This window comes from Eurypyga helias, unplaced genomic scaffold, assembly GCF_000690775.1.
Source record: "Eurypyga helias isolate BGI_N326 unplaced genomic scaffold, ASM69077v1 scaffold7738, whole genome shotgun sequence".
NCBI lineage: Eukaryota > Metazoa > Chordata > Aves > Eurypygiformes > Eurypygidae > Eurypyga > Eurypyga helias.
In genome coordinates, this window is record NW_010268809.1 from 177 (window position 1) to 14919 (window position 14743).

At 37.3% G+C, this 14743-nt stretch overlaps 1 protein-coding gene across 1 annotated transcript; it reads left to right on the plus strand.

The window, feature by feature from the left end:
• Positions 1-523: 523 nt before the first annotated feature.
• Positions 524-13141, plus strand: GABRG1 (gamma-aminobutyric acid (GABA) A receptor, gamma 1; the record flags this gene model as incomplete). The annotated part of the gene is made up of 6 exons (XM_010157859.1): positions 524-744; positions 3542-3624; positions 4907-5044; positions 5175-5327; positions 8105-8316; positions 12863-13141. Coding segments are annotated over 6 exons (1086 nt in total), but the record flags the coding sequence as incomplete, so codon positions are not given.
• Between the last annotated feature and the right edge of the window lie 1602 nt (positions 13142-14743).

The following is a 14743-nucleotide window of genomic DNA, read 5'->3' on the forward strand; positions in this document are numbered from 1 at the left end:
ATGGTAAGAGATAGTTCTGCAAACTGTGATGTTTACTTCCCGCATCTTCATGAATTTTTCAAAATCTGAAATTTCCTGAAGGATCTTAGATTGCATGTTGTAAAGTTTGGGAAAAAATATAGAAAGGTTATTCGGTTTGCTTCCTAAGAGATGTAGAATCTCTGCCTTAACAAACATATTCTGGCCCTAAATTATTAAGGTTGCCCTTAAGTTTCTGCCTAGGGTGCCCAGAGGTGGTTGCACTGTGTGGGGACCTCCAAGTTACAGCAAGCTCCTGTCACGTCTCCTCTTCCCTAAATAATCAGTGTGTCTCAGGGGAGAGGAGGTAGGGAAAAAAGGCTGTTTATGTCTTTCATCAGTCTGTAGTTTCTCAGTTTGGGGCTACAGGCTGCTGTGTGCTATGCAAAGGTTAATACAAAAGAAAATAGAAGAAGCGGCCTTGGATTTATGTATGAACTAAAAATTCTTGGCTTGCAGACTTTGGTAAATGTATACATAGGTATGGTTGTTTTTCTGTTTTTAGGAATACACCATAGATATAATTTTTGCCCAGACGTGGTATGACAGTCGTCTAAAATTTAACAGCTCAATGAAAGTGCTTATGCTCAATAGCAACATGGTTGGAAAAATTTGGATTCCAGACACTTTCTTCCGGAACTCAAGGAAATCTGATGCTCACTGGATTACAACCCCAAATCGTTTGCTTCGAATCTGGAGTGATGGAAGAGTATTATATACTCTAAGGTGGGTTTTTACTAACTGGGTAAAAAAAAATTTAAATGGTTATTACCAGGAATATGAAATAATGAGTGTAAATCAGATCCTTGGCATTTCTTTTGTTGAGGACCACAGAAATTTGCAAAGGGTTTACTAAAGGAGAAAAAAAAAAATTATTTGTTCATTAAAACCATGAAATTAATAGCATTGAAATATATTGCCTATATAACTGGATAAAGACAATTGAAGGGGATAGCAAATTTTAGTCTCAATTGGGTACAGGCAAGATTAAAAAAAAGATGCTACATAGCATGTAGCACGATGTGGAGGTCTGTCACTAACACTGCAGATATAGTCATGAATTGTTTTGCAGACTTTCTGTTCTAAATGGTTCAGTATCTATTTTCCACCAAATTATATTCTGTAAGTAAAAAATAAAATGCTTTAGATAATAAAAATTGTAAGAAGTTTGATTAAAGCTAGGGCCCTAGTTCTTCATATACTTCTTAGCATCTTTACCCTTGGAAGCTGTTAAAATTAACAAATTAATCAGTTTATGAAAATTAGGCACAAGCAATAACATTGGTGATAATTCTTCTTGGCAAATGGGGGATGCTTGGGCTGATTCTAAGCTTGCCATCTAGGCTATCTGTGCTGATCTTTGATTTGCTCATGAAACAGTTCTTGAAAGGCTGTAGTCTGCAGAAAGCATTTTAGGGTCATCTCTCCATTTTGGTTTTTAAGTATACCTAAAAAAACTGGCAGTAATTTAGGGGCTAACTGAGAAGCAGTCCATGTTGAGGATGCCATGAATCTGATTCTGCTCTTAAGAGTTTATTTATTTATAGGAAAAGTAGCACATTTTGATTACTTTCTTTTCAGTTATTTACGCTGTTTTCGTATGCTGCCTAGTTGTGTTGCCTGAACAATTTATAAAGGACTTTTGTATCAGAAGTAAGAATCATAATGTTTTAAAAGGATTCTCTTCACTGATTTCCTTCTTAATATATTTCATTTGAGAGCATACAAACATTTCTGAAGAGCACTTTTTAAGCAGTTTATTATGCTAGTGTTTATAGAAATCTCTAGAGAGCCTCTTCTAAGAACATGCTGATTTTTTGGTTTTGTTTTGTAGCTGACAACTCTAGAATCAGACTTGGACTTTACCCCTTCCATTGTCCATTCAGTTTCAATTCTTTTAAACAAGGCCTAAGTAAAACAAAGAGACAAATGCAACCAAAAAACCGTGAGTTCTCCAAGAGAAATAGAATTATTGCCCTAGAGTATAATCTATGAAGTGCAGTGAGCTAGTAATAAAACAGCAGAACAGGTATTCACCCAACACTGCAACACACAGACATCTGTATGGGTGAGGATATGGCCTGAATTTGGCCTAAGGTAGAGGAACATTGAGGGGTTCATATGTTGGCGATTGAAGGAACAATAGTAGTATCTGACAGTGCTCCAGGTTGCCCACCTCCCCTGTACCACTGCTCTTTTCCTGTTGGTACCTGAGGGAGCAGACGTGGTGATTGTTAGTCAGGCTTGCTGAATGTGCCCTGAGGGTGGTCCTTGGTCTGTCCATTGCACCCGTCAGTGATTCCAGATCCAGTTGTGTTGCTTTGAGTAAAAGTCTGGGTTTGTTTTCTTTTTCTTTGAGCGTTTGACTATCCAGAGGTTGAAAATGAAAAATAGAGGCTTTAAATATGTATGCGATAGTTAGCAAATTGTGAAACATCTTCAGAGGGATGCAAGGGTTTTACATGGAAATGTGGGGTTTTTTCTCTTTTTTTTTCCCCCCCAGTATATAGCAAGAAATACACTTTCCCCTATAAACCTCTCTTTTTATGTCAGGACAGATTTCTAGAAAGGTTCTACCGGTGCTTTGTGCAGAAGGACTACTTTGTTCAGACTTGTAGGGCTTTCTGGCAGCACGTGGCAGAATCTTCCTTTTTGCATCCCCTTTTTTTCTAGTATGCAAGTATTGTGTAGAGTCAAGTATGTAAACATCATGTTAATTTTCAAAACTGATGTTAGAATACTTTGTGACTTTCTTCACTGTGTTACTACAAAGGAGGAGATATTTTAAATGCAAATAAGGCAGTTTGGAGTCTAGCTTCTTACTCCAGCTTCCTAGTGAAAGTTAGCAGAACTGGATTTTGCACTGGTTGCTTGGAAGGTCTTTGGAAAGCTGTGATATTATTTTCAAAAGCAGCTGATATCCCTGTGAGCCTTAAACTATTTTTGAAATGTAAATTATCTGCCTGAATCACTTGAATGACTTAGATATTAAATTATTAGAAATATCTAATCTGCTCTTTCCTATCCATGTTACTGTCTTCACCAGAGCTGCTGGATTCCGTGAGTATGCAGCAAGCCCAAGGGTGTCCCTACTTTCTGTGTATATAGCCATCACATACAATGACGTCAAATGCAGTTTGACTTGACACATGGGTTCTTCAGAAGCTTCCTTTATTTGCTGTCATAAACTCCTCTCCTTGTCCTACCTTCAGTCCTTCTTTTTTATTCCCTATTTCTGATAAGAGAGCTGAGAGATTCCCCCAAATCAATAGAAATTTTTGAAATGGCTCAAAATGCCAGCTGGAACAAGGCAGGTCCTCAGGTTGTGTATGATGAGAATTTTTGTTCTTTGGCAGTGATGCTGGATGTTTTTTGCAGATACACAGTTGTCTATGTGTAACATCTATTAATTGACAAAATTAATTTCTGTGCATGTTCTTTACTATCTACACTAAAGAGTCTGGATGCTTGAATATAATCTGTTTTTCTCTTTTATTTTTTTCCCCCTTCCTTTTCTAATTAGGCTGACAATTAATGCTGAATGTTATCTTCAGCTTCATAACTTTCCTATGGATGAACATTCCTGTCCGCTGGAGTTTTCAAGCTGTAGGTGGTAAAACACTTTTTTTTTTTCCCTTTACGTTCAAGCTTTAAATTTCCTTAAAATCTGGCAGCCAGAGAGCGTTTAGTTTTCAAAGCCTTGTAGTGAAGGAAAGAGCTGACTTATTTATGTTTTGATTAGATTTGTTTCATTTTTAATGCATTATAAAATGCAGTAATGAATGAGTTGAATTACATGCATTTCATTTAGTTGCAACTTTAAAAATAATCATATTGCTTAGAAGTCTGATACAATGCCCATTCCAGTTAATGGAAGTCTATTGCCCTAGAAGAACTGTATTTTCTGTGCCTGCCAGACTTGCCAGCTTTGAATTAATTCCATGTGGAATACTTAAAAGGAAAAATAAGGTCTGTCTTTTTCAACCTGTTCCTGTAAATGCTTAATCAGTATAAGAAGTCCTTCTCCTTTCAGAGGGACTTATTTATGTGAGCAGGAAACACAACTTTCACTTCTTTAATCTAAACTTACTATAAAAAAAAAAAAAGTTCCTATGGGAATTATGCTATTACTGGCAAAAGAAACCCAAACCATCTGAACACAACTAGACAACTTATTCCAAAGTTTAAAACCTAATAGGCAATGAAATCAAACTTCAGTGATTCTTTTAAAATTAATGTATTCATTTAGTACTTCCGTCTTGAGTGCTTCCAGCTAAATGAGCTTTGGTAACGCCATTGATTAAATAGTTGTGTTACACAAGTGAGTATTGCTTAATTTAATTTCTGCCAGATAATGTGGGGCAACATGTGAGGCACATGAAAATACAGAATCTTGCACTTGCTTAAAGGTGAAGTACTGGAGAGTGAATCAGGCTGCAAAAATCCATTCTGGGAATAATAGACATTTTTAATAAATGTCTATAGGAATTTTATCAAATTATGTACTAATACGTGTTTGTTCTTTTAAGCTCTTTGTGGTCTTTTAATGATAATGTATATTACATTTGTATATTAATTCATAGTGATTTTTCTCAGCCAGGTTTGCTTGTTTCTTTTTTTTTAATGAGTTCCAGAATATTGTGTAGATATTTCCTAAATGTTTGTATTTACATAGTTTTTGATCAATTGTACTTTTAGCTAAGCTTAAAATCGAGGCTAGATATTTTGTGGTTAAATTTTAAGTGTATCAGGTGGACTACAGATTGTCTTTCTCTCTGATCTACTTCATGGGTAGCCCTGGTTTAGTTTATAAACATCCTCAGGGATCACAAAACATGCTTTGCTATATACTGTGGCTGAATGCTTGATTTGCTCTGTTTTATTCTAGATGGATATCCCAGAAATGAAATTGAGTACAAATGGAAGAAAACCTCTGTTGAAGTGGCAGATCCAAAATACTGGAGATTATATCAGTTTGCATTTGTAGGGTTACGAAATACAACTGAAATTTCTCATACCTTGTCCGGTAAGGCACGTTGTTAAGTTTTATTTCATGTAGTATCTGTGTAGAACAAGACTGACAGATGAAGATACAACTGAAAAGCATTTTCACTGTTGTGTAAGATGTGGCTTTTTTTTTTTTTTCTAATTTATAGGCGATTATATTATTATGACAATCTTCTTTGATCTCAGCAGACGTATGGGATATTTTACTATTCAGACATACATTCCTTGTATACTCACAGTTGTTCTTTCATGGGTGTCATTTTGGATCAATAAGGATGCAGTTCCCGCAAGGACTTCTCTGGGTAAGAATGTCTTTTTACAACCTTGAAGGGTCTGGTACCTCCCAGAAATACAGATCTGCAGCAGGAAGTAAATTAACCACAGTTTATTCCCTTTCAGATTGTGACCATTGGTCACCCTTTCTCTTGAACTGCAGGATTAAGTGTAGGAGGATCCCGCTGTGGTTGCACAGCAGGGTTTAAAGAGGGAGCATCGAGAATGGAAATCTGGAAATCCTGATCTGTGCCTTGTGGATCTATTGTTCACATCTATGTTCTTTTTGACGTCTCCAGGGATGGCAATGTGGCAGTCATTAGTCTGACAAGTATGCTTAAACTTGGCATCATGCGACAAAGATGTCATTACTACACAGACGGAAAACATGAAGATCCGTTTGGGTTTTTAGTTCTTTTTTTTTTTTCCTGTTGGTTTGTTGTTGCTGTTGTTGGTTTTAATAATAAAAATCATTCAGTTGTTATTTTAACAGGGTAGGACAAAAAATTTGCAACCAAAGTTGCACTTCAAGCAGTTTAGCATATAACTCACAAAACCTGACTGTCTGACAGACAGTACTGAAGTGCATTGCAAGTTCTGCTACAGAGATAATTGTGTCTTCGTGTCATCTTGGCTGACCTGTTTAGAGCGGTGTCAGTCTCCTCTTTCTGACTGTTTAGGGTCCATGTACTTCCTTGGAGAAGTGCTGTAGTCCATACATAAGGCAGGATAGACAGGAGTGTGTGGAGTGCAGAGGATGCACGCTAGCAACTTCGAGCTTAGCAGTGACAGATGCTTTTATTAAAACTGGTGAGAGCAGTATGACCTGTTTTAGGGGAAAGGTCAAGTGTGGAGTGTGTATCCTAGGAAGTGAGAGATGTGAGTTAATTTTCCTCATCAGTTTATAGGATTGTGAACGCGCCATTCTCAAGTTCTAGGAGCATTTACTTCCAGAAGGGCAAGTCCAGCCTTTAAGTTCCTGTTTTTTCTACTGAAACTCTACCACTGTACGATCAAGCCTGCACGATTAATGAGTCAAGAAAGTAAGTAAGTAAAAACAAGCATGGCTCAGTAGCCTAATGGAAAGGTAAGGGAAGAAAGTCAGTCTTGGATCTTAACTTTCTGCTATTAAAAATTACTGCGGTTTAGTAAGGAGAGGCTAAAATCTTGAAGAAATAAGTGAAACTATCTCTTGATAGTTTCAAATCTGGATTTAGAAATTTATTATAAGATTTCTTTGACTGATAGTCATTGGACATCATTTGGGGTACTGTCTGGAAAGGCACTAGCTATAATAGGAAAAGACTGTCATACTGCTATCCTGCTTGTTCTTTTCATGGAGTCCTTTTTCTGTGCTACAAATCTAGCAAATTTACCTTTGATCTCATGGACAGGCTAGAGTTTTTGTGCTCCCACTTCAGCAGTACTAACGTTCATCTGCTTGAGATGTACTACAAACTTCTGAATGTCATATTTACTACTCCCTGCAGTTAACTCTGAACTCCTTTTGTGTGAACATACAGAAGCCATCTTTTGACAGGTTGTAGGATGACTTTTTTCACATGCAGATGTTCTGGTGAAGACGAAAGAGAATACCAGTCAAATAGACACAGTTTTATAGAAAAAGAGTGAGAAATTAAGACAAGACAGCCAAAACAAAGCAAGGTCTGTCGTGGCAAGCAGTCGTGATGCTGTGGAAGGTTGGCTCCCTGTGACAGCCTTCTGTGTGCCTTTCATACAGTGGAGAGGACTGGGAAAGCCCACATCTTCCTTTATCCCCTCTGAATAGAAGTCACTACGGGGAATGAAGGGTCTCGCCTCCCACCTGGAGGCTGTGCTGGGGTCTGGTCTTGGGCCTTTTTCTTCTGTATATGTTGAAACATAAGCCATATATAACCTTAGACTCTTTAACACATTTTTTTGCAATAAGCCTGTGCATGTAAATAACAAATTGTTTGTGTGTTCAAGTATTGCTCTTGAAAAGAAAGGTCACATCTCAATTTTGGACTACTATGAAAAAGGCTTTGCATCTCCCTGAAGAATCAAAGAGAAGAAGAAATTGTCAACACCTTCTAAATGTTAAATTAGTGAAGAGTCATATAGTTGAGATTCTGAACACATAGTTATTAAGGCCAGCTCATTCTTTTAATTAACTTGTATGTAAGTGAATCAAGGGAAACATTTTCTATTACTTAAGACACAGTATTGGAAAAAATACCTAGTAACTTAGAATGAAACCATGAAGCCCAGGAAGGTCATCTAATTTGACCTGCTACATGTCAGAAGCAAATAATTGAAAATATTATTCCTCTTTTTCATGTTTTCTTAACTTTTGAAATAATTGATAAATAACACTTTTTTTTTTCTGAATGTGTCCATTTTAATCTTTCAAGAGCCAAAGGAATTTTTCTGTGCTTATAAAATATATGTGCTTATTTGTACATGATTGTCTCTTGTATTTGTTTTATGTGTGCATTCTATAACAGATTTAAAAAGTTACACAAACTTTCTCAGTGTCATTGTTTATTCAGTGTGTGTTGAAAATGAGAGGGATTTGAACTGAAGGTGAGATGTACTGCCTTCTGTATGGCTACTGGATCTATGGGGATGGCTTCTTGCAGTAGCACAGATTGCAGGTCTGGTCAGTGAACCCTGCTGTGGCTCAGTTCCTGTATGCCTCAGGACAGAATTAAAAACTTTTTCCTAAAAATTCCTTGAATTAGCCCTTAATTTCCTAAAAATTCCTGAAAATTTTCTTAAAATTCCTAATTCCTGTCTTTTTTTCCTTTCTTTCTTTCTCAAACAGGCATTACAACGGTGCTGACCATGACAACGTTGAGTACAATTGCTAGGAAGTCTCTTCCAAAGGTTTCATACGTGACAGCAATGGACCTTTTTGTTTCAGTTTGCTTCATTTTTGTGTTTGCTGCCTTGATGGAATATGGCACCTTGCATTACTTTACCAGCAACAGGAAAGGGGACAAAGGAAAAGAAAAGAAGGCAAAATCTAAGCCATCAGTAAGTTTACTCAAACAACAAGAAAAAAAAATCAAACAAACAGTACAGCATGCTCTTTATTATAGTATTAATTCTGAGACTAGTCCTTAAGCATAAGGACTGATGTTCAAAGATAATGAACCCAAATATTTATTTATTTATTTATTTGTGTATTTGTTTGTTTGTTTTTACAACTGGGGGCTTGTACTCATTCTCTGTAGTTACTAGATCATTCCACTCATATGTGAGTGAGAACACATGAGCCTAAGCTAGAGGTTGGTTTAATACAATATTCCAGGCTTCCATGCCATGCTCAAGCCCTTGGTTGACATTTGTACGGTGTGAATCCCCACATATCCCAGGAACAAGTATTGCTCAGTTATAAGGGGCTTTCTGTTCATGTATTAAGAATACTGGAACTTCTAAAGAATCTATTGTTGGAAGCCACTACAAACCCTTAAAGCTAATCTTTAAACTAATACAACACTGAGGTAAAGGTGTTAAATAGTTTATTCATTCAAACATAATATCTGAGGCTTCACTGTAGTAATCTTTTGGAGAGAATAAGAGGAAGGACAACGTTGTAAAGCCCCCTTCCAGATAATTTCAGCAAAGGAAGCTGGAGCATAGCTGAATCCTATCAGTTGTCTTTTCTGCATGAAGTGTGAATACCGCTTGTGTAAGATCAAACAGAAATGAAAATGAAGCTGCAGAAGCCCAGATGTGGAAATGCCGAAATCCCATTATGAACCATATCAATTCTGTGGCTAGCGTTGGGAAGCACTGACCACCCATTTTGGGCTGTGCTGGTGTGGGAGATGGTCTTGTGGGGGCATCGTGGGGCTGCTGTGGCCCAACACCAGGGAAGTGAGAGCCCTTGTGTTTCAGATGGTGAGCTGGCCCGAGTGGATGAGCTGTGTATTTAGGACAAGGCTGGTGGTGAAGGATTAATACTACCGTGTGCTGCCTTGGTCTGATATCACTGATCCTCTGGGAATCCAGCACAGCCCACAGCGCTAGAAAATGGAAACCTCAAACCTCCTTCCTGTTGGTGGTAGAAGGAATTATGGGCAAAATGGAAGGGGTGGGAAAAAGGCTTTGGAAAGGGCCATCGCTGAGCATTGATGGTAAAAGATAACGGAGGCTGCAGAATCTGGGGCACTTCCAAGTGTTAGTATAGCAGCTTTGGTTTTGTTGCAATGAGGTCTCAACAACACTTAGGGAACAGGGAGCTGAAATAGGTCTGCTCTCAATGTGCACTACAGGAAAAAAGGGAAAAAGGGAGAAAATTCGGCTCATTCAAATGAAGGAGATAGTGAAGATAGCTGCTGGCAGATCAAAAGCCATTGAAGTGGTTTGCAAGTACACTCTATTGAATGGAGTAACGAGACTTTCCAGAATCTGTTCACACATCAGCCATTTGTACAGTAATCTGCCAAATGCTTTGAGGTTGACAGTGCATACGACAATCAAATGTAGAATAGGGGTGAGATAGAAACTACGACACGTTAAATAAACAGCTGGAGTTTGGACTAAGATTACAATTAGCAACATAACACTCCAAATGCTGTTTAGTTGTGTTCTTAAAGCATGCTTTTTTTTGTGAAGTAGTTGAAAAGCCACCATCTTTTCACAAAGAATTCTTTAAACATGTTTCAGCACATTATGGCTATAAGACCATACTAGATAAAAGTTTGGTCTAAAGGGGCAGGTATTAAATTTAATAAACATAGTTGCAAGGATTATAATTTGAAAAATAGGGAGTTTTGGGGACTTTACAAAAAGTTAGGAAATCTATTAAAAATAGAAAAATTAAAGAAGCAATTTGATTAATTAATTGAAAGTCGTACAATTACTAATCTGTATTTTTTTTAATTTTCTTTATATTTGTCAAAGACTTCTATTAATTCTTTTTCTCCTTTAGTTATGGATATGTGACTCAAATACCCAATTTAATTAAAATAGTTTAATTCCTTCTGAAAAGTTCTCATTTACAGGTGTGTTTTCCCTGGAAAACTGCCTTGCAGAGATCTTTTTTCTCTTGCAAAATGCAATAAAACCTTATTATTCCAGGAACTAATGCCAAGAAGGTGCAATAAATGATCTTGTGAAGAAATGGTGAGATTTTACAAATGATTGCAATGGTTTTATCGTACAAAATATGTGCTGGCATCATTTCAGAAAGGTAGTATTAATTGGCTTATCTAAATCCACATTAGTAAGGATAATGAGTTTGGGCATGAAAGATTAAACTTAATTAGTTGTGGATCTTGTTCTGATCATCATTTCACCTGAAGTGAATGCATCACCTGTGCTATGATCTCCACAGACGATGGCTTTCTTTTGGACATGTATTAGTGTTAATGCAGAATAATTTGGTTTTGGTCCTATCAGAGTGTATTACAATTTCTTCTCACTCTATGTGGAGTTTTATCTACAATATCAGTAGGCATGTACATGAACAACCAGCATTTACTACTGTATCTACATGGGTTTATTTATTTGTTTGTTTGGCCAAGGTAATTAATTGGCCAAGTCTCTGCCAAGGTAATTTTCTTGTGAGGTGTTGGTCTTTTTTCCCCTTTTCCTTCATGTTTGCTCTTTCTTACACACATATTATGTATTCCTTGTAGGTGTTCAGGGCCTATTAGATGACATCATCTTTCAGGCCACCTCTTCCAACCTGTAATTGGGTAGCCAGCTTCAGTCCGTGCTGGTGACATGAGCAGTGAAAAGCAGTACTTAGTTTTTGGTCCTCCATGGTGTTTCTGAAGTGGGGAGTCCTGTTTCACCCCACTAATAGAAACGAATCATGCCCTGAATCTTACATTGGCAGAACCAACAGTCAGAAAATTCTTGTAAAGCTGGAGTCAGCGTGAATCAGAAATAGGCAACTTTCCTTGTGTATCTTCAACAAAATAATTTTGAACTTACTTTAAATGTTTTGTAAAAATAAGTCCTTTGTGTAATGCCTCAAATTGGGGTAGAAGCATGTAAGTGCTGTTTGTTAGTTTTGTCAGTATTTTATCATAACTGAAAAGAATAATGAGGTCCTTTAGGATGATAATTAGCTCCATAGGTCATCATGTCTAAAGAGTGTTGAAACAGCAGTTTGTGTGAAACTTCCTCGGGTAAAGACACTTATTAAATAAAGCTGTTCAAAAACGTGGTGGATACTGCACTGCTTTAACATCACCCATTAGGACATTGGGAAAAATGTACCTTCAGCAATCGAGTGCCTTCTTAACAATGTATAGAGATTGATCTGTGTTACTTGTAGCCGGACCAATTCCCTGGAAGTGGGACAACAGGACTTTAAAATATTACAAGAATCTAAATGATGTGGCTTCCTGCTTTTCGTATTTTTTTCTTATTTTGTTATTGCCTATCATGTATAATTGTTTACAGGAGATTCTCCTCTACACTTCAATACCCAGTTAGTTCTTCTGACTGCAGCCTTTCCTGCTGTATTTATTCCTTGCATGACACAATATGGAGCTGGTAGAAAAGAGAGAAAACAGTGTAAGAGTAGTGTAGATGTAACCCCTGTCTTCAGTGTGAAGATTTTAGAAGAGATGCTGGAGGTGGTGAGGGTCAAATGAAGAGGATTATGGAGTAGTTTAAAATGGCCATGAGATTTAGAAAAAGAGAAGAGGACAGGTAGAGAAAGTGAATGGCTTTTGAAATACTCAGAGAAGCAAGGATGAAGAGTGAAGAACTGTGTGGAAACAAAATAATAGAAGGGTGAAAGATGGGCTGTGGTAGTGCAAGTAAAAGGAAGGTGAAAAGGCAAAAGTTGCAAAAAAGGGAATATCAATCGTATGTATTGGGTAATAAGGCTTCCAAATTTTTTCTATGAAAATTTTTTATGAATCTAAAAATCTGTTATACTGAGTTTTTACCAGATTGTAGCAGGGTTTGAGTTATGCCCACAGAAAGTAAAAGTAAGGATTAAGAGCTGTATTAATCAGTTTTACTGGCTTGAATGGCATTCTCCTAAGGAGTATTATGGCTTGCTTTCTAAAGGCAGGGCATACTGTGTAGGGATTTAACAGAGGGTTAGATGACGTAGCCTGGCCTTATATGTCTCTTAAACTTCAGCAGTGATGCTGTACTAATCCCATTAGACAGCCAGTCTTGTTTTAAAGAGTCCAAATGGTGGGAGAACCGTCATTCCCTTGGTAGTGATGCTTACAGCCTGCTTGTGGACTTGCTTGTGACCCAGTTGTCAAGCTGTGACTGACTTCAAAATGTTCATTTGTGTTGTGTAGATGGGATCAGCTAACCCTGTCTGTGTAACTAATTATCCACTATTCCCAAATCCCAGCACAACCCAGTTTTCATTGTGGCAGGTGAAAATCATTCATGATCTTTTGCCTGCATGAGCTAATTATATACAGCAGTTCATAATTTGCAAAGCTCCCCAAAATGTTTTCTTTAATATTAGAATTTCTGTATATTATACTGAATCTGGTTATGTTGGCCTATGCTATAGAAAGATGATAGAACTGTATGATGTGAAGATAAAAACCTCACAAAAATATTTTTCTTTTTTGTTTTTCTTAAGAAACCACCTGCACTTGCTGTTCGACCTGGATCAACACTAATTCCAATTAATAACATTAATCATCTCCCTGAACGTGATGATGATTATGGATATGAGTGCCTAGAAGGGAAAGACTGTGCTAGCTTCTTTTGTTGTTTTGAAGACTGCCGCACAGGATCTTGGAGAGAAGGAAGGATACACATCCGTATTGCAAAAATTGACTCCTATTCTCGAATATTCTTTCCAACTGCCTTTGCATTGTTCAATCTTGTTTACTGGATTGGCTATCTTTATCTATAAATTTCAGAGGTTTGACAAACTCAGAAAAAAATTTCTAATTGAACCATCATTAAAAATTTTCAGTGAGTAGTCAAAGATTAGACTGGGTCCAAAATGACTCAAATTGTTTGGATGCTTTAAAAATTTGAAACAATGAGAGGAAATATGGTGATGCAGTCTCCCTCTTGTGATCAACTATAGAACTGATACTGGTATTTTGAAGAGAAAATTTGAAAATAAATACCAGTAAGATTTAACTTGCCTGAACACACACCTAATTTTTGTCCAGCTCTAACAAAATGCAGAGTCAAGAGGCTGTGTTATTCAACTGGACAGTTCTACATAACCTTTCCATTTTAATCCTAGATGATAATGCCGATGAGTTTTGTAGCATCTTTTACATTTTTACAAAGAAAGCCTTAATAAAATGGGATTAGTTATTGTCGCCCATTTCATCTATAAGGTGATGATTTCATTAATCCTTGATTTAAAAAAGTTGGAATAGAACATTTCTATTTTTCAACCAGCCACTTGTTCTCTGCAGTATGTTAAAAAGAGTGATTAAGTCATAATTAATCACATTCAGATTTATACAGAATGCAGAGATTAGAGCAGCAAGAAATGGATATATTACAAAAAATGCAAGGGTAATTCTGAGCTTGTCTTATCCTGACCATTGATGTAGGCTTTTGGCTTTCAACCTTAGGTTATATTTATGTCTGTGCTCCATCTGCTGTTACTTCACTGTTGTGAGTTCCTGAAAGTTCTCCAAGAGGGCTACAACTTTCAAAAATGCCTACCTACCCTCCAGTGCTTGCTCATGTCATAGAAACCAGACTGATGTTGCCTGAGATTCTGGCCATTAAGCATAATGCTTTTCACATGCTCCCCATTCCCCTCTCCTTTGCCTGTTTCATACTTGGAGCCAGAGAAAAAAGTCATAACTCTGCATTTGGTAGAATTTGTATCATCAGTTTGGAAAACCTGTAACAGTGCTATAATCATTGTATTCAAAGCCACTGTGTTAAATCTCCAGCCCCAGGAGTGTAGTGTGTGACCTGTTCCAGTTTGCATACAGTAGGATTTCGTCGATTTAGCTCGTTACTGCATATGCTACTCACTGAGCCAAAGCCAGATGGTATGAATTTACTGACCCTGTGTTCTGGATTGCTGTGTAATTACCTCTTTTGATGTTGTTTGTTTCTAATGGAAAAGCCCTGTTATGGGTGGGGGGCAGGGGGCAGTTAAAATAATCCTTATGTGTTGCAGATCCTTCTCTGAGATGGGATGTTTCCCCCGCAACATCCTAGGACCGGTTCTCCATCCTTTCTGTGGTCAGTGCTTCTGTTCACTTCGGTAGCGGTTCTTCGGTGTAAGTCTTTCTGGACTGCCTTCTGTGTGTTGACTACTGCTGGCTGGCAGCATTTAGTATCTCATTTCTATATTTAAATCCTTTGTCTTCATTAAGGAAATGTGCAGTCTTTTCTCCTTTCTCAAAAAGAAACTGGTCTCGAGTGAGCTTGCAAAAATCACTGTAAAATTAAGATATGCATTAACTAAAAGTCAGAATTACACAGAAGACCTTACAGATCTTTAAAGAGGATTAATGGGATTAGCATTTGG